The sequence below is a fragment of the Myiozetetes cayanensis genome, unplaced genomic scaffold, assembly GCF_022539395.1.
Source record: "Myiozetetes cayanensis isolate MyiCay16 unplaced genomic scaffold, myiCay2020 scf14, whole genome shotgun sequence".
Classification (NCBI taxonomy): Eukaryota; Metazoa; Chordata; class Aves; order Passeriformes; family Tyrannidae; genus Myiozetetes; species Myiozetetes cayanensis.
This window is the reverse complement of record NW_026087048.1, coordinates 8,641,701-8,667,767: the sequence shown is the minus strand read 5'-3', so window position 1 is coordinate 8,667,767 and position 26,067 is coordinate 8,641,701. Positions and strand designations below refer to the sequence as shown.

The following is a 26,067-nucleotide window of genomic DNA, read 5'->3' as shown; positions in this document are numbered from 1 at the left end:
ACAAAAACCAGACCTCTGAAGGCTGGTGCCTGTGAGCAGCTCCAGCTTTCATGTAGACTGAAATTTGGCAGAGAACAGACTAGATCAAGTTAAATTTTTCACTTTTCTCAGGACAACCTGTCCAGATTCCTTTCATGTTATAAATCTTAAACAGTTGTACACAGATAATGTTTACCAGCACACAGTGTTTGTGCATCATATTTGGTAACTGAAACGTCCAAAATTCATTGAGCACACTCCAGAGCCTGAGAGGGCTTGGACTCCACCTGCTTGGTGCCAACAGGAGCAGGAGAAGCCACTGTGTCCCTGTAATTGCTCCTTTTGTAGGTCAGGGAGAGACGGCACTGAACGCAACCACGGCCTGGAGGGGAAAAGTTGCACGTTTCGAATACAGAAGAAAACAAAATGCGGGCAGAGGCGAAGACCTGAAAGGGCCAAAGGAAGGAAGAAGAAGCAACGAGAGAGATCTGCAAGGATGCGGAGCCGCGAAGGCACACACAGGAGTTTGCCCCCGCTGGCAGCACACACGCTGTGCCCGCCTGGGAGGTGCTGCCACACGCACCTACGGGCACGGAGCGGTTCGGGTTGGAAGGGACCCTACAGACCACCTCGATCCACCCCCGCCATGGGCAGGGACACCTTTCCCCAGCGCAGCCTGCTCCCCGCACACCCCGCCCGGCCCCGCCGCTCCCGGTCCGGACCCGGGGCTGAGGGGCCGGGCCCGCTCCGTGAGGCGCCGCCCGCGCCTGCGCCCGCTCTGGGGATCGCGGCGTGCGCGGGGCGCAGGCGCGGGGCGGGCTGAGGGAGCTGCTGCGGCCGCGCCCGGGTGAGCGGGGAGAGCCGCGGGGACGGGACGGGACGGGACGGGACGGGACGGGACGGGGGGTGCTGGCGGTGCCGGCGGCCGCGGGGTGCCGGGGAGCGCTGCCCTCCGCCCGCTGCCGCGGCGCGGTGCGAGCCCGGCGGGAGGGGCCGCGCCCGCGGCGGGAGGAGGAAAGACGGGGCTTTGTGGGCGGCCGGCCGGACCCCGGCGGACACGGCTCCCCGCTGGCGTCTCGGAGGTCCGGGCTGGGGCAGGGCTTGGGCAGCTGCGTGGTCGGTGGGCTCGGGGCTGAGAGCGGCCGGGCGGGGGCGTGCCGGTGAGGGGTGGGTGGCTGTGCAGCCGGCTCCCGACTTTGCCGTGGGACCCGAAAACTTTTGGCTTTGAAAGCTTCGCCTGTGGGTCCGGTCAGCGTAGCCCCCGCAGCTGGCTCCGTGTGTTTCGCCCCGGTTGCCCGGCGCTCGGTGACGGCGGGATGCCTTTCCGGGGCGGGGTGCGCTCCCTGCCCCGACCGCGGGCCCCGGGCGGGGGGTGCCGCTCCCGGCGGCCTCGGCCTGTCCCGGCAGTGGGCACGGAGCTCTCGGGGCCCGTCCCCAGCGCCTGCCGGCCCGGCTCTCTGGGATAGGCGCAGGCTGCGTTGAAAGTAATCGATGTTCTGGAGAGGTTGCTGTGTGCTCTGAGTTTGCTGTAATGTATTGAATCAGTCCTCATGACTAAAGCTTGGTGTCTGTGTCAGGTGTACAGCCCATGATGTAAGGGAGAAGCTGAACCTGGCTTGTACTCAGAAGTTTTCCTGGAGTAACATAACGGGGATGAAATTAATTTCTTCTGCTGTCCTGTTCTAGGCTTGCAAGTTTCTCCACTTTTCTGCAATGGATAGGAATATCTGAATGTTTCTATAAACTTTCAGATAGTTTGCACCTGATGTTTCTTTTTGACTAAAACACCTGCAGGCAGTTCCTCCAGGAGGAGATACTGTGTATTAATGTCCATGGGCAGTAGATCTCTAATGAACATCCAGGTATTGTCTGAAAAATAATGATGCCAAAACATCCCACATCCTGGTTGGTCAATAACTCCTGACTCCGTGGTGCTGCCCTGCGTGTTGGGAGAGGGAATAGACAGCTGGAGTGGTGATTTCTGCCAGAAGAACTTCTCGGAGCAGGCAGTGTCTGTGGTACTTGGGATTTTTACCTTATCCTGGCCTTGTGTTTATTTGGGATCATAACACCTGCCCTGCAGCAAGTTTGATGAGCATGCCTGGAAGTGTCACAGAGATGGGTGTGCTGAACTGCTGCCACTTCCGTGCCCTGTGCAGCTTGCCAAGTACAGGCTTCAGGGCTCCTGGCCCTGTCACCCTCGCTGCTGCCTGGACTGGGTGGGCATGTTCATTTAGCCCTGCACTGGGTGACTGCTTTTCAGAAACAGGCACACAGGGGTAAGCTTTTATGGGACAATGCCAGTTTGACAGCTTAGCCATGGCTCGGAGCACCCTGCCTGCAAGACAGCTGTGTCCTAGTTCAGTGTTGTTGTATACAGAACATACAGAAGACCAAAGTGGGCTTTGTCTGGTCCCAGGTGCCCTCTGATACAGAGGAGGAGCTGCCAGGAAGCACAAACATAGATGTGTTCAGATTTCCTTCATCGTGAAAGCATCTTTGTGGTCTGTGGAGCTCCTCTGCAGTAGCTGTCTCTCCCCATCCGCTCCTCGGGTCACCTCGAGGACAAATGTGAACTTGGGGAAGCCCAGTTCGCCATGTGTAAAACTTAGTGAATTGCCTCCTTGAACAGAATGAAGCCTCGGGCTTGCTTTTCTAGGAAAATAGCCCAGAATAGCTATTCCTTTCTGTGCCTGGAAAACACAATTTAGCCCTGATGAAAAGCTTAGGCAAAGATGAGCTGCCACCTGCTGGCTCCATAAGGCTTTGGGCTGGGCATTGTTTGCTGGTTCCCTGGGCAGGAGAACCTGGATCCCGTGCCCTACCCCAGGCTGGAGTTCTGGGAGGCTCAGATGGGTTTTTGAGAGCTTTCTGCTAAGAAAAGCAGCATTGGGCTGTTCAGCAGAGGCATTAGAAAAATATCCTAAGGAACCTTCTGGGACTATGGTAATAGTTACATTTACTAATTTTTCTCCTAGCTTTGGTAAGTAAAGATAGCTCTTTCAAGTGCAGCACATTCTTCATAAACAGTTCTGTATAATCTGGAAAATAAAATTGTTGCCATCGTTGGGGTTCCCTGGGGAAATGCTCAGATTAGGCTCCTCCAAGGAGCTGGGATGGTCTGGGGCCCTCAGTGGTGCAGGAATGCTGACAGCCCTGTGGACCCCCCTGCTCTGGGCCGGGTTCACGCAGAGGCTGGGGGGAAGGAGGCCTGGGAGGAACAAATGAGATTAAAGTGAACTCTGTGAATGTGCTGGCCAAAACCAGCTCGGTTTGTTTTTCGTGATGTTGCTTCTATTTTAAAATCCAAGTCACGGAAACCATTTGCAGTGGACTTTAACAACACTGGAGTTTCCTGTGGGCAGGTTGTTTCTAAAGAGTTTCTCCTGTTTGGTCCCAAGAAATTGTGTTCTTAAATATAATAGAAATTGGGGGGCAAAGTGGGGAGTTTTTAAAGAAAAATTAGCAGCTTGCTATTTTTAGAATCTTTTGGTTTTTAAAAGTATACTTTTAGAGAGGAGAGGAGAAAACAAACATACTTTAACTTGTGGATAAGAGGTGTGTGGAAGTTGCTTGACAGTCTTTCAGGGGATGATTCAGGTAATTATAAAATGGCCTTAAGTAAAGTTACTGCTGTTTTCTCACTTCTTTAGTTCTTAATTGATTTCTCAGGTAAAGGAATAGCAACAAGATTTTTGTCTCTATGATACCCAGCAGAGTTTTTTCATTTTTAATTTTTCAATTTGTCTTCTGCATAATAAACAGAGAATTGAAATTGGATGGACTGGAAGTGATGGCTTTGTTTCCATTTCCCTAAATATTTCTTATGTGACTATGAAGTTGCTGAAGAACTTCCCCTTATATATCTGAAAAAGCCCTTTGGACTCTTAACATATGTAATGTTTTCATGGTAAAGCTAAGAAGGATACTTAGAACAAAACTAGCTTGCTCATCAAAGAAGGGCAAAGTATTTGCAAAGCCAAAATTGATGGTTACATTTTTGCCTGTGATTTTGCAGTAAGATCACACACAAAATATATATAATGTGCCACAAATATTCACAGGCTGAGTAACTGCACTGTCTAAAAACTTGTAGTTTTTCTCTCGTGTCTCTATGCAGAACTGCTGCAGTGAGCGGTGGAAAACAGATAGAGTACCAAGTGTGTTTAATGTGAGATGAAGGGCTTATTTGATTAGATTAGGGCTTCAGCTGGCCTTTATGCCCTTTTATGCAGTAAGAATTCCTAACACCGTGTTTTAAAACCTGATTTTTAGCATGTTATATACTGGTGTTTTATATACTGTGATTTCTTTTGTAGGGAATGTTTCTTTAAGTCATTCCAAGCTATCTCTGTGTAGTACAGATGTACTAATCAATGCTACCATCATAAAGTTTTAAAGGTTTGTCACATTAAGTGTGCTTTCATATTACAAAAAACCTACTACCTTTGGTAGATATTAGAAAACATGTCCAAATCATAAATTTATATTTACCAGGCTGCATGTGGTTCTCTTCCTCTTGATGAAGTGAAGACTCAGCTACAGAGACATAGAGCTTTTGTTCTGCTTCTTTATTTTTCATTTTGTGTGTGTGTGTGCCTGAACGCTGTAGCTGAGGATTTGAAATGGCTTCTTTGGTCATATTATAGAAACAAGTGAGACCAAGGGCTGTGACCTGAACATTAATTAATGTATTGCAAAGGATGAGTAGTTTTTCCATATGAAACGTACCAGTGCAGTAAATAAAAGGTAATTAATTCTGGATGGCAGCATTTTACAGCAATTAATGGAGAGGAAATACAGCCTACGTGAAGATAATGTATGGTTATGCAGTGCTGCTCTCTGTCAGAGTAAGGGCAGCATTATTCTACAGCCTGCTAACCATTCTGCTCCTTGTAATTACCTCTTAAAACTACGCCTTTTAATATTTGAATGCAAATGGACATGCAGAAATGTGGTAAATAGCAGAGTCTTGATGTAGGGCTCAGACAGTGCAGCCTGGTCACAAACAATGCTGTATAATCGGCTGCAGGAAATGTTTTCTCATATGATAGTGTGTAATGGCTTGAACTGTCAGGAAGGGCAAAACATTAAGGCTCTAGGAATGAGAAGTTCTCATGCAGATTGTGTGGCATCTGCTGTCATCAGCTAATTGTCCATCAGCTGCTGTGCACCTGGAGAAACAAATACCACTAGACTATGGAAAACTGTGGGAGGTGGCTCTCTCGGCCACAGAGACACTCCTTAGTTACTTTTGGAACTTAGGAAAACACAGGCATGCTGCTCTCTGCATTTTCTGCAGCCACCAAACTCGGATGCTCCTACCTCTGCAGCCTCTTTGCAAAAGGTCCAGGCTCCTTCAGCATGATTGGGTTTAGTTTGGAGGAAGCCAGGTGGTGTTCTTTTGATGTAATTTACCATGAAATTGGGAATTCCTCCTGGTTTCTGTTATGTTCAGGAGAACTCTGCCTAAACTGGTAGTTCAGCTTTGGAATTGTGTTCCATCGATGTCAGCTGTAGTTTACAAGCATGGTCTAGTATTTATATCTGCAATATTTTTTTAAAGAAGACATGCTGAAAGTATCTGTAAATATATTCCTCATTCAGATGTAGATGTTGTTAGGGACTGAAAATTTACCATTCTTGCAATGGCAATTGTTAAAACCAGATTTACTTTACAGGTACACTTACTTGATTGAACAGTGGGGATGAAGCTTTATGTGCTCATGTCTGTTTAGTGTCTCTGAATTAAAATGTAACTGTGGCAGCCCGGGAGACCTTTCTTGGTGTAAACAACTGAGGAGAAGGAATCCTGTAAGCAGAATTCCATGGTATAGTGTGTATGTATATGCAGTCCTTCTTTTTATTTTACTTAAGAGCCAGTAACTACATTGATCTGTTTTTTAAGTACACTGTAAGTGCAGGTTTGAAGCAATGCAGTTGTGTATGTGGTTGTGAGCATCTGACCTGGAATGGGGCTACTGGAGAAGAAATAACATTTGCTGTGTGTCTAGTCTGTGTTGAGTATTTCTATAGAGCCAAGAAAGGGTTTAAAGAGACTAATGAGCCTGAATGTATGGATTTAGCTTTTGCTCCCCAAATACCTTATGGGCACTCTTGCTTACCTACAGAGAGTCATTCAAGTTATCTTTTTTTGTCTGTGTGCTCAATCAACTTGAAGCAGGAATTTGGTTGAACAAAATGAGAATCCTGTAACTTCTTTCACAAAAATGAGAGGAAACAACTTGTCTGCTTCAACACTGCTGTGATTAACTGTTTTTTTCCCAAAACAAATGCTCAAAAATTCTGAGTGTTAGGAAAAAGGTTCCCTGCACTCTTCTTGTCCATGAGAAGTGCTATATAGACTGTACATCTTTTGAAGGACCCTGATTATTTCCTCCAAGTGTAATATTTTGAGAGCAGTTACATAGTCTGTTCTTTATTTTAAAATTAAAAAAAATAATAATTTCTTTTTGTAGGATTGACTGGAGTGCTGCTACTTAGGAGCTGTATCTCTTACACTTTTCATCAGGGTATTGTGATTTTCCTTGTACAGAACAGAATGTTGCTTCAATGGTAGTTCTATAATTAACTCAGAGGCAAACTTCCTCTGTTTCCTCTGTAGGTAATATGCAGGGATATGAGTCAGTAATAACCAATTAGCTTGTTTATAGTGAAGTTCTCCTTAACTGCCCTCGAACTGCAGCAGCAACAATAAATGAGGAGCATCTTAACTCTTCTTTTGGCTGCATTGTCTGCAGTGAAAATGACCATCTGCATAAAAACCACTGGCGTTAACTGGACTCATAAATACTAGGTAGAGTTGGTATGTCCTCCCTCCTACCCTACAACCTGCCCTACTCTGTGGGAATTATGGCCTTGGAGTTCTCGTTGAGAAGACTGGGTACTGACTTTCATCTGGAAATAGAGGTGGCTTAGTTACTGATGGAAAAGGGCATGGCAGGACGGGATTCTCGTCAGAGGAGAAGCAAAGTGTACACAGCTTCCATGTGCTCCTTGGCTGTAGAGTAACAGATACGACTACTGGATGAAAAGCTTTCCTTTCAGAGATGTATTTGGAAGTTGAAGATGCTTCGTAGCTGGGATATTTGCCTTAACTATGGTTCTTTGTTTTTAAAACTTTTTTTTCATAGATCTGGTTAAGAATTAAGACTTGGGTTTGGAAGTATTTGAGCAACTTGCTACTGCCCAAGTCATGACGCTCCCATTTCGAAAGGACTTGGACAAGTACAAAGACCTCGATGAGGATGAAATTCTTGGCAAACTTTCGGAAGAAGAACTGAAACAACTGGAAACTGTTTTGGATGATCTTGACCCTGAGGTAGGCATTAGCCAAGAGAAGTTTTATTTTTTTCATTTGTTCCATAACTAAGGTCAGATAAGTTGAGACTTTGTACGATATACTTTTGGACAGAGTTTTTCCTAGTCTGCTACACATGTATATAACGTTTATTTCCTGTTGGCAAGGAACTGCAATAGAGGAGAATGGAAGAAGGGATAGTCAAGAGGAGCTTTCTGGGATTTATTTATAAATAAAAATTGCTCTTTGTCATGTTCTTGAAAAGAAAGTTTATTTAGAAAGGCCTGTTTAACTTTCCTGTTTCCAGTAAATGACCCTTTTGCATCCATTTTTCTTTTACTACTTCTGCTGTTAGAGTTTGATGGGAGAGGCAGGGTGCTAACCTCTTCTGAAGATTCCTGGTCCTGTATCTGGTAGTCTGTATCTATTCCTGTCCTCATGCTGACTTTGTAAAGAGAAGGCAAATAATTACTGAGCTCCTGAATGATTATGTCAGCATAGGGTGTTGGAATATTAGAGCTTTCTGCTATAATGAGCTGAGTGGTCCTCTACTGATACTGCAGCTAATGTCAGACTCCAAGACTTGTGTTTTCACCTAGTGGTTCTCTGTTTTTCCTTTAATAGTATCAGGATTAAGTTTAATCTTGATGTTCAGGGATCAGTTAAGAATGTTATTATCACCTATTTTGTTGCACTGCAAGGTATTATTGATATTTTAATTGCCTTTGGCTTTATGGGTATTTTAACAGGGGAGAACTAGCAAAAGGGATTGGTTGTGTTTTAAAACGGTGTGAATTCCTATACATTCTGTTCTTCCCTTACTAATATCCTCTTTTTTTCTCTTTAGTTAAAATATGTTGATGATGTCAAAGAAACACCCCACCTTGAGTTAGGTCAAAAGTAGCAATACTCTATGTTAGATGCCAAACAATGGTAGAGTCAGTTGTCTTAAAGACTTAAAAACACGTAAGTAAGTGGTAGAGGAAGTAGGCTCTTACTGAATGTCTAAACTGGAAATAGCTGAGTTTTATTTACTACTACTCATTTAAACAGTGCTCATTCTAGAAACAAAATTCAAAGTAATGAGCAAATCGAGTGCTGGGAGCTGTTGTACTTAAAGAATCGCTTCAGTCCTACTCAGAGGGCAGTGTGCTGTATTTTACATTACATTCTCTGTGTCTGAAGAACAGGTTACTTTGTGTCCTCCCTTGCCCCAAAAAAGGAAGTTGGCAAGGGATCAAAGCCTGAAAAGGATGATGTCTCAGGTTTGAACCTTGCGGACAGGGAGAAGGAAGAGGGAAATGAAACTAAGCAGGTGTTCCCCCAGACTTTCTAAGCCGTTCTTGTTTGCTCCATTTGTTCGGCAGAACGCTCTGCTGCCCGCAGGCTTCCGGCAGAAGGACCAGACTGCAAAGAAGGCCTCGGGTCCCTTCGACCGGGAGCGGCTCCTGGCGTACTTGGAGAAGCAGGCACTTGAGCACAAGGACAGGGAGGACTATGTGCCTTTTACAAGAGAAAAGAAAGGTAACACCACCCTTTCTGGTGCAAGTGGTTATGAAATCCCTGAAGTGGACCAGCCAGAACTGCTGTGAACCAAATTTTATTGGAGCACTGGCAGCTCTAATGCTTTTTAACTTGCAGCGTTCCTGAGCGAGTGCTGCTGTGCAGAGGCAGGAGGCTTCCTGTTCAGGCATTTTGTGCCTCTGGAGCTGGTGTGCTGTTTGTATGTAGCACAGGAAGGAAATAAGACTCAAAGATTTTATCATAAATTGCCAAGTTCTGTTGAGGATGGGAACCTCAAAGTAAGAGCTAACCCTGATTTGCGTCAGTAATAACAAATGTCGTCATTGTGCCTGTGGCTTGTGCCTTGTGCTAAACACAGGCAGCAACCTTTGTAATACTGTGTTGAATTAGAAAAATAGCAGTTGAGTGATGTTGTGGAAGACACTCAGCAATGTTCAAAGATGCTGTAGGCTGAGAAGGCCAGACAAGTGGTGTATGCAGTCATGTTGTTTTTCTAGTGTCCTTCCTGAAGGGTTTAATAAGATTGCATAGTTAGTACTAAGTAATTACGTAGTTAACATCACAAGTTTTGAAATCTGGCTGTGGTTTGTGGTTTAAAAACCATGGACATGTTATTATTTGAAATTTTTGCTTTGGATCTGATATTCTCATTGACTTGATGGGAGCATTTGCCTTTTCCAGAGAAAGTTAAAAAATGATGTGCATCTTAAATATTGTAAGAATAACTTCATATTTTTCCCATAAAACAAGAGTTCCCAAATCCATTGTGCCTTACAAAGCAGTATTGGTAAGGACAGAAACTCCCAGAGCTGTGCTGGGTACATATGCATGGGAGGAGGCCTTTAGCTGTCACCACAGTGTTTGAGTGCTTGTGAATCCAGGCTTGTCTGAACCTTCCCCAGCAGCAGGGGCAGATCTGCTGCACTGAGACTTCAGCAAATTGTTTGCTGAGTTGTATTCCAGCTACCCAAGATGAACTTGGCTCCTCTTTTCTTAAGGGTTTGAAACCCTTTAATTCAACTTAATTCTCTGGTGTGAATCATTGCTTATTTCAGATTTGAGTCTTCATTCATCTTCTGAGTTTGTCTATATGATAGTGGTGTATACTTGGTGAAAATTTTCTTGGGCATATTTGCATTTTCTCTGCCTGTGACAGGTAGCTTTACTTGACAATGCTGGTGTCTTTCTACTTTTTCCTTGAAGTAACAGAGAGATTATGACTTTACAATATGCTGCACTCTGTGTATGATGTACTACTTCCTCCATACACTGTGGTTTACCTTAGTTTGAAGTTCAACACCACTTGTATTGAGGAGATAAGTGTGACACTCCTCTGCTGGCAGGATCTGTAAGGGTAGCTGAGATAAGGATAATGCAATGTACTGGGTGCAGAAGGTGCCCACAGCAGCAGGTATGGTGCCTTATGGTTCAGGTGGGTGGTTCTCTGAAGTCAACTTAAATGCACACAGCACAAGTATTTGTTTGGGTAGATAAAATCTGTGAGAATCGAGTAGAAAAACAGAAAGGACCAGCTGTAACGTAGATCTTGGTTAAGAAAGATCAAATGTCATTTCCTTTTTGTAATAAAGTATTACTAAACTGCAGAGTGTCTGCATGTTGCAATGAGTCATACCAGTTTAGTTAGTAAAGTTTCCTGTATCTCTTGGAAAAAAAGAGAGTTGATGTTTAATAACTTTTTCCACCATTTATTTTAATGCCATAGAAGAAGAGAAAATAATATGAAAAATTGAATGGAGCTTACTTTCATTAAAACTAAAAATGTGGAAACAAATGTTTAGTGTGGAAATTCATGCTCTGTTAAATGGGCAGGAGGCAAGAAGGCCAAGCTCATTTTGTAGTAGGTGAGGGATAATCTTTTCTTTTCCCGTCATGGAAATATTATGGTTCAGCTTTGACTTGCTGCCACGTTTGTATTGATTTTGCATAAAAATGGCAAATCTGTGTAACTTAATCTTTTCAATCAAGGAATCATTGTATTTATCTAGATACAGAATTTGGAAAGGGCATGAGGTAAAACTTAACGGATGTGTAGGATGTTTTTTGTCTAGAGGGAGCTTGTATCCTAATGTGCTTTTCTTTAATACTAAAAGAAAAAATAACAAACAACTAGGCTGGATAATAATTTTTCTCTTTGGCTAGAAGAGAATTACGGAGAAATGCTAAAAACATTGTAGAATAGGGGTAGATGAAAATCTCACCTGATTCTCTTGTTAATTCAGGAGAAAACTGACAAATGCAACCTTCAGTTCCAGAGGTTTTGGGAGGACAGAGATGGATTTGAACTGCAGCTATTTTCTTGGTGCCATTTTTTGGATCAGGATTTGCTAAAACATTTCTGTGTGCCTGGCTGGTCTTGTTGCTCTAACTTGGCCTAATTATTCATTTCATGGAGTAAGAGGGGTCAAATCTATCCTTCTCTCTCCCTATTCTATTTTAGTAGAACTGATGTTCTGCATGGTGATTTGACCTGCAGATTTATCAAAGAAGCTTATCCTGAGTTAAATTTAGCCACCCTGGCTTGCTGCTGATCCTGGTTACCTTGTTTTCCTACTACAGTGTAAATGAAAATCCTCTCTTCCAGGTGTCTCAAGTACCTCATTTTGGGGGAGCATGTTGTAAAACACTATTGCATCTCTTTCAGTGATAGAGGATGTGATTTCTTCCAAGTCTTTGGAACCTCTCTTTTATTTTGTGCTATGAAATGTGGAAGATCTGAAATAATGTAAAGTGTCCTGCTATAGTGAGATGAACAGTGCTAAAGTAATGTAAAGTTTAACAATCCCTAAATTATATCCTATTCCATTTTTCCAGTGCCTGATTTTGTTTCTAAAGGCATCAGTAAAAACTTACTTTGTTTTTAAACATGGTTTAATGATTTAAGTCACATTCTGTTTCAATTAAGTGTTGAACTGTACAGTAAAACATTGTTCAACAGATTCATGAGAGCAGTGTGGTAATAATTGCAACAAAACCAGCTTTGTCTTAATCTGTGCATGGAAGTATGTCATAAAGATTTTACAAGGCACACTGCAAGCAGAAGGATCTCTCATGCATACAGTAAAGGCTTTAGTGCTGGAGACTGTTGCCCTCAAGTGTGTTTCACCAATGCTCCCCACTTCTCTGGGAGCAGCAAAAAAACGGAATTATTGCACCTGAGAGAAAAACATATCTAAGATTAGTAATGTACTTTGTGCTGTATTGTGGAAGGCATTAGCAAAGTATTATGTAAACTAAGCTTTGCATTTCTAGCCTTTGCACTTTCCTAATTGTAGCCTATTCTTCCAACTTTCCCTTTTCTTTCCTGCCAGAGTATTTGTTCTGGGTAAATTTGCAGAACTCCATGATCTCAGAGGTTTTTTCCTATGTAGCTGATTCTGTGATTCTCTGATTCTGCTTTAATGCTTGGGGCTTGTTGAAGTTTGAGGGTTTTGTTTGTTTGTTGTTTGGTTTTGTTTGGATTTGTCTGTATCACCAGGGAAGTGTTGTTAGGCTCAAACTGCAGCCCCCTGGCTAGAGCTCTTTCGTTACCACCCTGCTCAGTTGTTGCTCTGGATCACCACTGCCTTCTGTTGCAGCAGGATTTGGGATGCTGTGTTCTCTGCTTGCCATTGAATCCCTGGTCTTTAAAGAAGTGTGTTACATGTTGTGAAGTGAAGCTAATATCCTGTAGGAGCTTTGCAGAAGCAGCTTGTGGGATTGACATTCTCCATACAAGAGTGATACTCCAGCCTTAATGTAAAACAGTTTTCTCACTCACTGCTCTGTGGTTTGCAGTCAGATAACAAGTAACAGTTCTGTTTCTGCAGTAAGACACTGAGGAAGTTACTTGTAAGTTGAATTTAAAAAAAATTAGTATTAAATTGTGTTTACAAGTGAATTGATGAACTTAAGTCTCTCACATAGTAAGAACTGGAGATTGATGAAGTGTGGATTATGAAGTCTCCTCTGAACTGAGGAGACTTTAAGGAACATAAGATGTAAGGAATATATCAGATGTTACTTACTTTTCTTTGTGAAGCCACTGATGAGAAAAACTTGTATTCAGCTGTCCTGAGGTAACACTTGATTCATTTCCACAAATGGAGTACTGCAAAAGAGGATTTTAGACTTTCTTCTGCTGTGTAAATTCTGGCTGCTTGCTGCCTGCTGGAATGGGGGTAGGACTGTGGGATGTGTGAGAATAGTATCAGCAATATGCAGTGGTGGCCCCACTGAACAGCCCTGATTTCTGCAACATGTTGAGCCCCACCTGGGATACTGTGAGTCTGTGTATGAAATGTCCAGGGCACTTCAACAAACAACATCCAGTGTTCCTGCCTTTTGAGCAATACAATTGTGTGGAACTTGGAACTGCAAGTTCATTCTGTAGCAAAGAAGGCCTGTGACTTAATCCTGGGATGTGCATCATCTAACATTTTAGCTTAAAAGGCATGGGAGACCTGAATATATAATTATTACCAAAATGATGTGAACATTTGCCTCTTCGTGTTGTGTTGCTTAATCCTCGCAATATCCTCGTTGGCTGAGAAGGAGGATGTCCTGTTCCTTCATGGAATCAAATCCCTGCTACTTGGAAATGTTCCACTTGAGGGCCAGGAAAGCTGTACATCTCTTAGGCTGCACAGATGTGTAGTGGTTTCTGGTTTTTTTATTTAAAGCTTGCATTAGTGAGAGAGGAAGGGAATTGCCAAACTATCTTGGCAGCAGGCCTTGAGTTAGATCATTGTCCCCAGAGACACAGAGGTCTTACCCCTTTTGAAATAAGTTCATTACTAGAAGTGGGGAGTGGGGAAGGACCTGCTTTTGTGTGTGCATTGTAAACCTCTCAATTCTGGGCTAGGATGACATGAAGCCAATGAATGAGAGATTATGTACACAAGGGTGTGACCTGTTTTATAACAAAAACTGCTCCTGACTCAGTTCATATGACTGGAGTTGGCTGCAGTGAACATTTCTGGAGGGCAGTGGCTTTTAACATTTTTGCTTTATTAAAAACTAAATATACTTCTTACTCTCTTTAGGTTTTCTTAAGAGTCAGGCATATATGTATAAAATTAGTCTTACTCTTAGAAAACAAATGTTTAGAACCAGACATTCCTAACCTATGAATTTAAGAATTACTTAAAAGCAGCATCAGGGAAAGTAGCTCTTTTTTTGTGAGTACTGGGTGATGAAGCAGATAGAAAGCTGATCTAAGTTGAAATACATTTTTGCAAAGTTGCTTTTAATTGAAATTGATTTCCCTCTTCTGCTCTCTGCCTGCTGCAGTGATGCTGCAGAGAGAATGGCTGTTTCATGAGTTAATGAAAACCTTGTCAAACATTCTTGTATGTCTTCTGAAAATTACAATTTAAGTTGAAAGTTGTTTTCTCCTCAGTAGGTGATGCTGGTAAAATAAAATGGTAGAAACATACTGTATCAATTATATTAAAATAACCTGCAACATCTACTACTTAAGCCTTTACTTTATGAAAGTTTTCTTTTAATCCTGAATCACCACAAACAGTTTCTTTTGCACTGTCCATCAAAGCTGAGATATGGGTGGTAATACATGTCAGCTGCATTCAGCTACTGTTTGGAGTCATTACAGTTACATAAGGAGGTTTATTTTCTTCTTCTAAATATGGATAATGACCATTTACACAAGTTTCCAAAGAGATAGCAACCCAGGAACAAAAATACCGTGTTGCTAGCAACAGACCTTGATCATCAGACTGTGTTGTCAGAGAAAAACCTGATGTACGTCTCTGTAATCTGTACTAGAGGCAATGCATTAACTTCCTTTAAAAAGAAAACGAACCACAACTACTGTACTCTAGGATGGGAACTCGGAGAGAGAGAGAGAGAGAGAAGAGGTGGATGTGTTTTGTGATGCCTGTGTCTGCTGTGGGACACAGGACCTGGTTTCAGGCATTGTTCCCCACCAGTGGTGAAACCAAAATCCCACTTCATTTCCCCTAAATAAAACTGAAACATCCCTGTAAAGCTTTGTGTCACTGGGAGGGATTCCAAAACACTAAACTTAGTCTTAGCCCAAGCATGTAACAAGATCAACTTGTGAGCAGCACCAGGGAAAAAATCTTAGGCTCTACCTTCTGCCCAGGAGGCCTGATGGTGGTGCATGTAATCATGTAATTGGGATGAACTAGGGTGAATGCTGTGTGGAAGTATTTATAACTATGGATATGGAAGAGGGTGGGTTTGGGTTCCTGAATTGGAACTGAGACTTCATAGGAAGACCATCGGTACCACTTCCTACCCCAGGAAATAACAAAAGGCAGTTGGAACCCCTTTCCCATAACTCTTTCTGCTGATAGCTCAGGCAGCTTGGAAAGTCTGAAAAACTTTAATAATTGTTAAGATTTGATTTGCAGTTGTGGATTACTTCTATCAAATGTATCAGTACCAGAGCTTTTACTTACCATGTTAACTTGTCCAGAACCTAAGCACCCCTTACCTCTCCAGGGCTCCTACCCAGTGGTAGATTTCTGTGTTCTGAAAGGCCATTTCTAAACCATTCACAGCTGAACTGTTGGAATATCTTGCTTGTATTCAGATTTCCTACCCTAACTTTTCAGCTGAAGATGTATGCAGGAATTATGGTAACTACACAAACCTCTACTTATAATGCATGTCTTCTAAAATAACTTTTCTCATTACTTCCTGTAATAACTAAAAAGTTGGTGGTATTGCTATTGCTTTTTTACCATTGAATCTTCCATGACCTTTCTAAGTATCATTTCAGGAAACAGTGTCATTGCCAGAGAAATCTGTTATCTTGTTTTGTGCTGTTCACAAACCATGGTTTTCTCAAGCATTACTTCAGAACTGAGTTCACATCTGACATTAGAAGTTATCATGTATGCTGTAAAAACTGCACTGAATATGCAGGTCTGTGATTTCTGATAATTCTTTGATATTTTCTCTCATTCAGATTAAAGTTCTGCCTGGGTCCCTCCTCCTTTGAGAGGATACTGATCACTGTTCTCTAGGGATACTAAATCTTTTTAGACACTTTTTCTAGACTGTTTAAAATGTATAATGGAGGCTTATATGTTACTTTTGAAACCTTAGGAGAAACAAGTAAGGTTGAAGTCATGATACAGACTCCTGAAAATGTATTCTTTTTATCCTCTTTCCTCATCTGTGACTTGCAACAACAGAAGAAACCTCATTCCTTTTTGTTGTCTGTGGTGCTCTTCTCAGGATTTACTAAATATAACATGTATTCTTTGTGTACAGAACAATTTAAAAATAAGTAACTACATAACACAAAGTAACATCAGACTTTTCATTTTGTTTACTCCAGGGAAAATATTTATCCCCAAACAAAAGCCTGTACAGTCTTTTGCAGAAGAAAAATTCTCTCTTGATCCAGAACTGGAGGAAGCCTTGACCAGTGCCACAGACACAGAATTAGGTGACCTTGCAGGTTAGTTTTTTTTTAAATATGAATGGGCTGGTGCATCTTTAGACAAGAAAGATCTATAATTAACATGGTATTTATCTGACCTCAGGAAGTTGTAGTTGTGATAGAAACTACATCATGTTATACATCAGCTTCCTTGTAGCGTTTCAACTTTGTTGATTTGTGATAATTTTTAGGAAGGTAAATTATTTTGGCCTGCAAAAGGTACCTGATTTTCAAACTCAAAACCTGAGACTTCCTGGTTTTTGTTGTGTAGGTGTCTGCTTTTTCTTGTGGATGAGGATGTGTTGTTATGTGCCTGTGTTCCTAAAGCTTCATTTTGTGACTGAATGACACTTTTAACTTTGAAGCTGGAACCTGGTGAGCTCAAATTTTTCTAAGATATGAAAGCCAACTAAAAAGTTTATAATTAATTTTTTTCTACTTTTAAAAATTATTTAGGTATTGAACGGCTTCTTGTACTGTTAACTGGATGTTGTACAGACATCAGTTTTTGTTATTTAAAGGAACCTTCATCTGAGCTGAATTAGTCAGGAACAATAAAAATGCTTTTTTGCTGTTTCTCTGTTTCCTTTTACAGCTATACTGGGGATGTCCAACTTGATAACAAACAATCAGTTCTGTGATGTAGTAGGAAGCAGTAATGGGATTGACAAAGACAGCTTCTCAAGTAAGTGTTTGTATGCAAGTGCTGGAGAAGTTAATTCTTTGCACTGCACACAGTTACTATTGCATTAACTATTTTCTGTTGCACCAACATTCTTTTAGACTCTTTAGTCTTACTGTGGAAATGTGTATGTCTATAACATTTGCTAATTGAGTTCTGGAATTACAATATATGTACACTAAAATGTCTTCCAAAGTTAAGTCACTTTTTGATGACAAAAGTAGGCATAAACATGCATTGTGTGTGTTGATTTTTAAGTTTTATATTTGTGTTTGTAATTCAACTTCCGTGTGCTTTCTGAAAAAAGCTGATGTGCAATAAAAGCAGAAAGACTGTAAAGACCTTTGGAAAAGGATTGAACTTTTTGAAAATATTTCAGGAGAGGACTGTGTGCTTTTTGGGTGGGGGAGAGATGTAAAGACTGATTAAATTATCTTTAAATACAATAAATATTTAGTATATGTATCATTTATTAACAATGAATGTATGCAACCTGTTTGATTAATTTAAATGCCTTACTTTTCAGATATAGTAAAAGGTGAAAAAATGTTGCCTGTTTTTGATGAACCACCAAATCCTACAAATGTGGAGGAGACACTGCAAAGGATCAAAGATAATGATTCTCGTCTTGTTGAAGTTAATCTAAATAACATTAAGGTAATTACCTGAAGCCTGCATTAAATATACTGCTTTTTCTCTGTAGAAGAAACTTAAAGCTGCAAAACTCTCTAAGAGACCATGAGAGGCTTATTTTAAGTCCAGCAGCCTTTTTGCTAAATGTTGCAGTGTGTATAAGCTCAGAAACCTGGAGCTAAACCGATAAGCCATCTTGGATTCTTTTGCCAAATGTGTGCTTAAAAAGTCTTAGACCTTCTTACTGCCAGCCCAGATTTCTGTTGCTGCCAAGTTGGCAGCAGTTCACTGTTGTGAACTACTTTTTTGAATCCTTTGTCCTTGATGGAGCAATGTGCTCTCAGTTACTGTAATTGCAAACAAAGTTATATTTGTACCTGACATCCTTCTAATTCTTGCACAAAAGAACTGTTGGCTGTTAGGGCAGCTTTTGAGTGTAACAGTTGTGGTTTTAAATGTGACAAACTTTTGTATATTTGCTTGAAAGAAAACAGAACTACAGCAGTGCTGACTTACAGTGCAGACAGCAGTGACAGCCTTGTCAGCAGCCAAGGCTACTTGTTTCACTTATTAAAGGAAGAAAATAAAATACTTGGTTTAAGAATACTGTATGATAGATAAATGCTAGCTAAAACAGCTCCCTAAAAAGGCAACAGAACAAAATTCCTAATATAATAAACTGAGAAATTTTCTACCCTAATTAATTATCTAAAATTATTCTTTTTAAGCTTGGTTGATACCACACTGTAAAAATTATTGCTTTATAGAAGTGGTGACTCTTGTAGCCATTGCATCTATACTGTGAGACTGTGGTAGTTAATATTATAGGACATTTTGCTGTAAAGAGAATAAGATAATGGAAGAAGCTGGGTTGGGGGGGGAACTTACATATCTCAAGAGAGTGAAATGCTATTTTTAATTCAAGAACATACCAATTCCAACGCTGAAAGAATTTGCAAAAGCCTTAGAAACCAACACACATGTGAAGAATTTTAGCCTGGCAGCCACCCGAAGCAATGATCCTGTTGCTGTTGTGAGTATCTTGATAATGTGCTTAAGTGGGGTGCAAGGGAAGTTAGGATGGAAAGGCAGTGGTAAGGGATTGAATTTAATCCAGTGTAAATGATTAGGGATGAAAATGATTACGTTCTGTTACACTGTAAAGTATGTTTTCTTTAACAAACTTTGTTGTATCAAAGTTGGTAAATGATTACTTAGCAGACTAATATGCAGCAATTTATCACGTGTGAGATGAGAGAGAATCCTTTTTTCCAGTCCCTTCCCCCTGATTTTTCACTTTGCTAATCTCTTTCCTGTTTTTTTTTCTTTCCTACTTGTTTAGTTCCTGATGTTCATTCCAGTAGCCAATAGTATATTCAAAATTAATTTACAAGAAGCACATTAGAGAACTGAAAAAGCTCAAAATATTTTTCAGTGAACTAGAGTTTTAGTTGAAGAAAATTGTAAAACACCTGTTTCTGTGATCTCCCTGCTACCAAAGATTTGCTTAAAGCATTTGTATACAAAGCATAATATTAGTTAAGGTATCTAGTTTGATACAGTTGAAACTAATTTATCATCAGATCTTGGTTTTTTTCTATGTTGAATCAAAAGCAGTGCCTTATTTATTTGCAAAGAAAGAGGTAAGAAAACAAAACTTATTGTTTTGACAGAACAATCCTTTGCATTTGTTTTCATTTCAAAATAAAAAGGAAACTAGTTTGAAAGACTAAATTAAGTAAACAAATGAACATTTGAGAAGCTTTGGGTTTGGGTCAATTAAAAAGTTGCTTTTCAGCAGGAGTGAAACGGAATGTAATAAAAATCTGTAAAGGCTTCTTTTCTTGGGTGTGGTTTTTGTTGGGTTTCTTTGCATTGTGACTTGATAGAAAAAAATGTACAGGGTATGATTTTTATGACAGTGAAGCTCAGCAGTCAGCTATTCTTGTTTTCTTCCTTTCTCAGGAGGAGGATCAGGCATATTTCCATAAAAGTGCTTTTAACCACATGCTGGTATTGTGCTTAGAGCTTTGAATTTTACCTCTTCCTACCAAATCTGTAGGCACAAGCATTCTGAAAGTCAGATCTCCTGTTTACAAATTAACCATATCCAATTCTCTCAGCTGACTAACGCCCTTTCTTTGGCCTTCACTTAGCAGCTTGCATTACTCATTGTAGGCTGCGAGGGCTTACAAAATGGAATTGGTCCAATATGCTAATTTCAGACAATTTGTATTCTGTGTAGCTTTTTAGTTTGTAACAAGAGAAAGACAGGCCTTTTCTTGACTCAGTACTATTTAAAAAGGGAATGTAGATAATGCCTGGTTGAAGATTCAGTTCAGTCTCAAGTGAAAGCTTGCAAAGTTACACCATGTACTGGTGAACTTGTTGCTCCTATGGAAATGATGATTTCTATGTCCTGTGACGTACTGCAGAAAAATTCATAAGTTTAATGATGCTTTCTTACATTCAAAGGCTCTTGCAGATATGCTGAGAGTAAACACAAAATTAAAAAGTTTAAACATAGAATCAAACTTCATCACTGGAGCTGGAATTCTGGCATTGGTTGATGCACTGAAAGACAATGAAACGTTGACAGAGATCAAAATTGATAATCAGGTAAGTGAGGTGGTGATGGTGATATCATAGCTAAAACCAACCAGTCCTAGTTGACTGAATATTTTTAGTAGACAGCTTGTGATAAACTTTTCAAAGTATTTTATGTTTAATTATCTTAACACCATCAATAACTGCCCTTAAGATTCTTGGCAGCATGCATCTGAAGTTGATTCCAGGTCCCTTCTGTGCTTCCTGGTGCTTTGAAGTGCACAAACATATCTTGTGACCTTCTGCCTATTTGATTAATCATAATGAAACTGAGTGTTTATTGGCTGATTGGGTTAAAGTATTCTGATCTCTTTTAGGGTGAACACACATAAGCTCTGTTGTCTTTGTGGACCTTTTATTTTAACAGAGGCAGCAGCTGGGCACACTTGCAGAAGTAGAAATTGCCAAAATGCTTGAAGAAAACACCAAGATCCTCAAATTTGGATACCATTTCACACAACAGGGACCTCGAGCCAGAGCAGCTGCAGCTATCACAAAAAATAATGATTTAGGTAAGACCTGTCAGTACAGACTGACTATTAACTGAATGTGTGTATTGGCACAGGCTATAGAGGTGTCTGGTTATTCTGCTTCTCCCTTGACAAAACCAGGATAGCACAATGTTACATCAGTTTCAGGTTTCTCCTGTGCTGAACTCCTGTTCTTTTTGCTGCTTGATGTTCTCTATTTTGTTGCAGAGTGTTCAGGTGTAGGAGTTGAGGATTTTTAACATAGTCTAGAACAAGAACATTCAAATTCCATGTGAGTTGTGGCAAAAGGAGCAAAAATAATAGTTTTGATTGTTGAGTTTTATTCAGATGAGATTCACTGCTTCTTTAAAAGCAGTACTGGGAATGAACAGTGTAGCATGCCCTGTTGAATGCCAGTACACCCAGTCTCATCTGGAGTGCTTAAGCAATGAAACTAAACATCCTGTCACGTGCAGAGGGTGGGACTGGGTCATCTCTTCTGGTCAGGCACAAGCACCATCCCTGCCTCTCCAGCTGGTAGCAGTGGCATCTTTATTTGCTGCAGTCAGTTTTGTTGGAGCTCATCTGTTAGAATCCTAACTAAAGGGATCCGCAGAAAATCATTTAATAATATAGCACATGAATGGAAATTGTTTGTGTAATGTCAAATACTTGAAGCACTCAACTATAAGATAATGTGGTCCATCTGTTTAAATAGACTTGCATTTTAAAACTCTATTTAATTAAATCTTCTGTCTTTAGATGGTTTGTGGTAAAGATTATATGTCTCATCAGCATGAAAATGGGCCAGGCAGTTTAGTAGTAGTAGCACTAGTTCAGGAATATATTAGAGGGAATGACACAGGAAATCGGACTTTGGTTTAAAGATCTGCTTCCCCTCTGAGTAAAGGTTAAAGTGGAGGAGAACAGCTCTGAAAGATATGGAGGAGGAGTAACTAGAATAGAGCACAGAGAGAGAAGAAAGGCACTTGGACACTCTATAATTGTTTCTCAAAACAGATTCTAAACCAGTTATTTTTTTGTCATAATGCTTCAGGTGTCTCTTTACTTTCTAAGGTTTCTCTTCTCACTAGTTCTCTAGTTAGTACTTGACTGTTGTAAATCTATTTTTCTATTGATATCTTGCCTTTTTTTCTTTGCTTTCTTAGTCTGGAGTATGTGAGTAAAAGTTTCTGGGAATACCTTTTCACCTCTCCAGCCGTGACGCTACAGAGACAGGTCACTCTGAATACCCAGCTGGGTATTCGGCACTGAAACTGAGATGCTCCAAGTCTCTCATCTCTGTCTTTGTACGTTCCTTCCAAAAAGATAGTCTGCATCTACATCTTCTTTCTCTCTTGCTTACACTGTGTTGTACCACTTGCCTGCTTTTTGTCTGAAACTGTATCTGTTGCTTTTAACTGCATGATTGGAGAAGTCTAAGGTTGGAAATTCTTTCCTCTGTTCTTGCCATTTGATGAAAGCAGATGTGAATAACTTCTGTCACCTTACTTTCCAGTGAGTGGCTTTGAGAATAGAATCGCTTTCTTTGTATATAGGGGTGCTTGCTAGACTTTTTAAAATAAAATGGAGATGCCCTATATAATTTCTAAGACCTGTAGCCTTGTCTATGTCTGCACAGAAAAGGAAAACATCATTTGATAGGGTGAAAAGAAAATAGCAAAAATAATATAAACATTGAGGAAAACTCCAGTCATTCAGTCAATCTTGTGTATTCTCAAGTCTAAATAGCATGTGAGCTTTTAGTGATTTTATTCACAATTTTTTGTTGCTCTTGCATTTTCTAACAATTGAATGTTTTTGTTAATATATAGAATGTTTTAGGCTATTGAATGTAATACCTTCTGTGTGTGTATAAATTGTGTTAGATATCCTGTGAAACTCTTGTATTGTTTCCTTTGAAGCCACATAAACCTAATTTAGCACTAGAAAACTGCAATGAAAAAAAAGAATACTGACTCAATCTGCTTACCAGACATAAGATGATTAATGTTTCCCACAAGTCTTTCCTTGCAAGTATTTGCAACTGTTTTGTGAATAAGGCAATAAGCACTGCCAAAGCATAAGCTTAAAATGATGGATTACATCGAGTGTTCATTACCTTAAGTTGTACTGTGTGAAACCTCAGGTGGCAAAGTAAAGGTTCGTGTAGTAGAAATACAGAAAATAGTTACAATGGTAAAATAGCAAAACGTTTTTTTTGTCTGTCTTGTTGCAGTTCGCAAGAGAAGGGTTGAAGGAGACAATTAGCAATCCTGCTGTCAAAACTCGGTGGAGTCAGCACGGTCAGCACCGTGGGCTTTGGCAATCTTGGACTACATTGACTTGGCTTAGAAGGGAAAAGACTGGAAACCCCATTCCTTTTAAAGCAAAGCTATATAATGTGCTGGTATGCATCACGTTTTTCATGGAGACACAGTAACTGCACCAGTCTCTGTACCTTGGTTTTTGACTGTTTTTTTTTTTTTAAGAACTTTTTTGTATTTCAAGACTTCGGCTGAGCTTTCTACTTAAAATGTAATTGCAAATCAATGGTATAATTGTCTGTAGTCAAAGAATGGGACATTTAAGGTCATTGGGAAGATAATGACCCAATTGAAATGTTTTTTAGAAAATCCGGGGGCGCTTATTTTCATGGAGGGCTGTGTATATTCCTGAAAACAATGCATTAGTGATAAGGGATTCTTCACCCAACAGCTGGACTCATTGTGTAGAGCTGTTCAGCTTTGTTCATATGCACTGAAGAGAAATCTTTCACAGCAATGTTATTTGTAATTCTACTGGTTTATTTTTCATTAGTTCTTGATACTGTGAGTAAGTTTAAAGACATCCCTTTAAGGCAAACAAAAATAAGTTGGTAAAGGACTTCTCCCAGGAGATTAGAGGGACTCATACAAAAGACTTGCCAAAAAAAAAAAAAGAGGAGCCTTGCAAAATGACAGTTTTGTTATTATACCTAAATCCTTTTAAGTCTTTTTCAAAAGTGTCTTGCTCTGTATCTGAACTGGATATATATTTTTAGACTGATTTCATGTGTTCATCGACATTAGTTTATATTATTTGTTTAAAAATCCTTATCTACGTTCACAAGTATCAATTTCTCTAGAAGTAGTGGACATGCATATTTTAAATTCTGCATAATTGTACAGGAAAAGCAGCCTTAAGTGTAAAACCACTGACCTAAATTGCTGGCAAATGAAAAATCCTTTATTTCAAGCTGTTGTATTAAGCTATTTGTACTTCATATAAATCTATCATTTTTAATACTGAAGTAACACTGTTGAGAAAGGATTTTTCTATTTTACTTATGTCTCAGCATTGAAACACTACCTAAGACATGCGAAAATCAATCAATATGCAGTGTCAGATCTGTATGGTGTAGTAATTATTAAAGTATTTAAAGTTGTTTAAGCAAATTAATAAGGCAACAAGAATCACTTCAACTTCTGCACATAATCACAATACACTTCTTTGAAACAATATAAAAATCTAGAGGCTTTTTGGTGTAGGTCTGCATGGACTGTCCTGTACTAGTTTGCTTTGAGGTCACAAAAATGTTCTAAAGGACTGCTTGGCTATATTTGTAGCAACAGAGAATTCAACTGACAGCTCTTTCCATTCAAAGGTCTTAATGTGGTGAGCTTTTATGTATAGAAAACATGTTTACATGGAGGGGACTGAGGTGTTTGCAACAGGTTGTATATACCATAAAAACTTAACAGAGCAAGTCTCTGACACTGTGCCCACAATTTGCTGCAAATCTTGTTTTGGATCTTTAAAGACAGACTTTATTCCAGAGGTGACTTCAAATTTTACTGCAACTGTACAGAGAATATTAAACTATAGTGCCTTCAGTGGGGATGTATATAACTGGTTTATACTTGTGGAAGAACTTTTTTTTTCCCTATTTCAAAATCAGCCTTTTATTAGAATTACAAATAAATATGTGCTCTGAAAAACAACTTTGAATCAATTCTGTTAAAACCAAAGACTATACTTACTATAACCTTGAAACAACTAGGAGTGATCTGATGAGTAACAAAAGGGCTTCTTTTGGTTTTAGCTTTTGTAAATTTCCAAGAACTTAATAGATTTTAAAATTTAAGTTCCTATACAGTATGCATAAATCACATTTAAGTGTCTCTTTTTTACAGACAGTGCTGTATAAAGATGGCCAAAGCATGTCATGTGCTGAGTTGCCTAAAGCTGTACTTTACTTTTTATTTGCTAGGCACCATAGTAATTTTGTGTCAAAAAACAGGCTCTAATGTCTTCCTTCATTTGTTGAAGGGCTGCCATATTCACAGGATCTGTTCACGTACTGTGATTCTATGATGACTTATTTTATCATTATCTAACAAGATTAGACAGTTATCTCCTACTTGAAAATTAAGGAGAAAATTGAAAGGCTGGATTATGGAAATGATAACCCAAATCCCTTCCTTATTTTTTTAAATCAAATTTAGCTGTTTAATTATTTACATCCTAATCAAAGGCAGGGGCTTTTAAGCTGCAGCTCTCAGGTGTCCTGTCACCAATGATAGTAGTGGACCTTAATACTTGGTTTAGCTCTGTAGACAGCAGGTAAGAATTTGACTTTGTCAGCACTTTCAGGACAGGAATCTGACAGACTGGGCAATAGAAAACTGTTTTGTTGTTGCAATCAGCCAGAAGGGTTTGGCTGTCCAAGATGCCGCAAGACCTTTGGCATGGTGCGTGGAACGATTAACAACAATTGTGCCTACGATGTGTATCCTGTTTGGAATAAATGAAGGAATTCAGTCTGTAGCCAGGAATCCTCCATGGTCTCAGCAAACCAAGTGGACGCTGATGCAGTGCTGTCAGGGGTGGTGAGATCCTGTGGATGACTCCATTGATTCTGAGTGAAAGAGTGGTATTACTTTGATATCCACTCACCAGAAACACAAGGTCTTTTTTTCTAAGAGATGATATTTTTTTCATATGGATTGTTTTTAGCCTTAATGGACAGGTCAAATGATTGCATATATTGATTCTGTTGGTTCCCAGCTAAGCATAGAAACATAGCCTATATTTCAAAGCAATTATCTATTTACTGTTGTATGTTAAAGAAATAGGCTCATTCTCTCTACAGCTTGAGTAATCCTGTGTTTGTAAGCTACAACCAAGCAAGTGTTCAATTTAAATTTCCATTGAGGAAACATGCATTGAGTGTTTTAGCCTATCAGCACTATATGCTGTCAGACTGTAAACCAGTAAACGTTTTGGATGATTAAAGTACCGTATTCTTGTTGTGGTTTCGGGGGGGTTGTTTGTTTGCTTTTTTAAATAGTACAGTGTGACTTGCTTAAAGTGTGTTTATGTTGTGTCAAAGCAATACTTTTCCTTCTCCAGAAGGAAGGTGAGTGGAGTGACC

General features: G+C 40.0%; 1 protein-coding gene across 5 annotated transcripts; it reads left to right on the top strand.

Annotated features, from left to right (window-relative positions):
- The first annotated feature begins 766 nt into the window (after positions 1-766).
- Positions 767-25,928, top strand: LOC126636784 (tropomodulin-3-like). 5 transcript variants are annotated; one of them, XM_050309421.1, is made up of 10 exons: positions 767-826; positions 7,134-7,321; positions 8,668-8,824; positions 16,155-16,277; positions 16,855-16,944; positions 17,468-17,598; positions 18,500-18,607; positions 20,050-20,193; positions 20,549-20,693; positions 22,891-25,928. In XM_050309421.1, the coding sequence occupies exons 2-10, from the start codon at positions 7,196-7,198 to the stop codon at positions 22,920-22,922; spliced, it is 1,056 nt and encodes a 351-aa protein (XP_050165378.1). In that variant the 5' UTR covers positions 767-826; positions 7,134-7,195; the 3' UTR covers positions 22,923-25,928. The 5 variants fall into 5 exon arrangements, 4 of the variants coding, with proteins under 4 accessions (XP_050165378.1, XP_050165381.1, XP_050165380.1 ...); XR_007628131.1 differs by lacking the exon at positions 767-826 and adding an exon at positions 21,821-21,961 and having other exon boundaries at positions 1,266-7,321; XM_050309424.1 differs by lacking the exon at positions 767-826 and adding an exon at positions 1,270-5,793.
- Positions 25,929-26,067: the final 139 nt, after the last annotated feature.

What these genes read in the sequence shown, in the direction of transcription:
- LOC126636784 (XM_050309421.1), top strand. Translation starts at nt 7,196, where the DNA reads ATGACGCTCCCATTTCGAAAGGACTTGGACAAGTACAAAGACCTCGAT. An exon ending in TTTTACAAGAGAAAAGAAAG is followed by an intron (nt 8,825 to 16,154) that starts GTAACACCACCC and finishes TGTTTACTCCAG; the next exon opens with GGAAAATATTTATCCCCAAA. An exon ending in AGATCAAAATTGATAATCAG is followed by an intron (nt 20,194 to 20,548) that starts GTAAGTGAGGTG and finishes TTATTTTAACAG; the next exon opens with AGGCAGCAGCTGGGCACACT.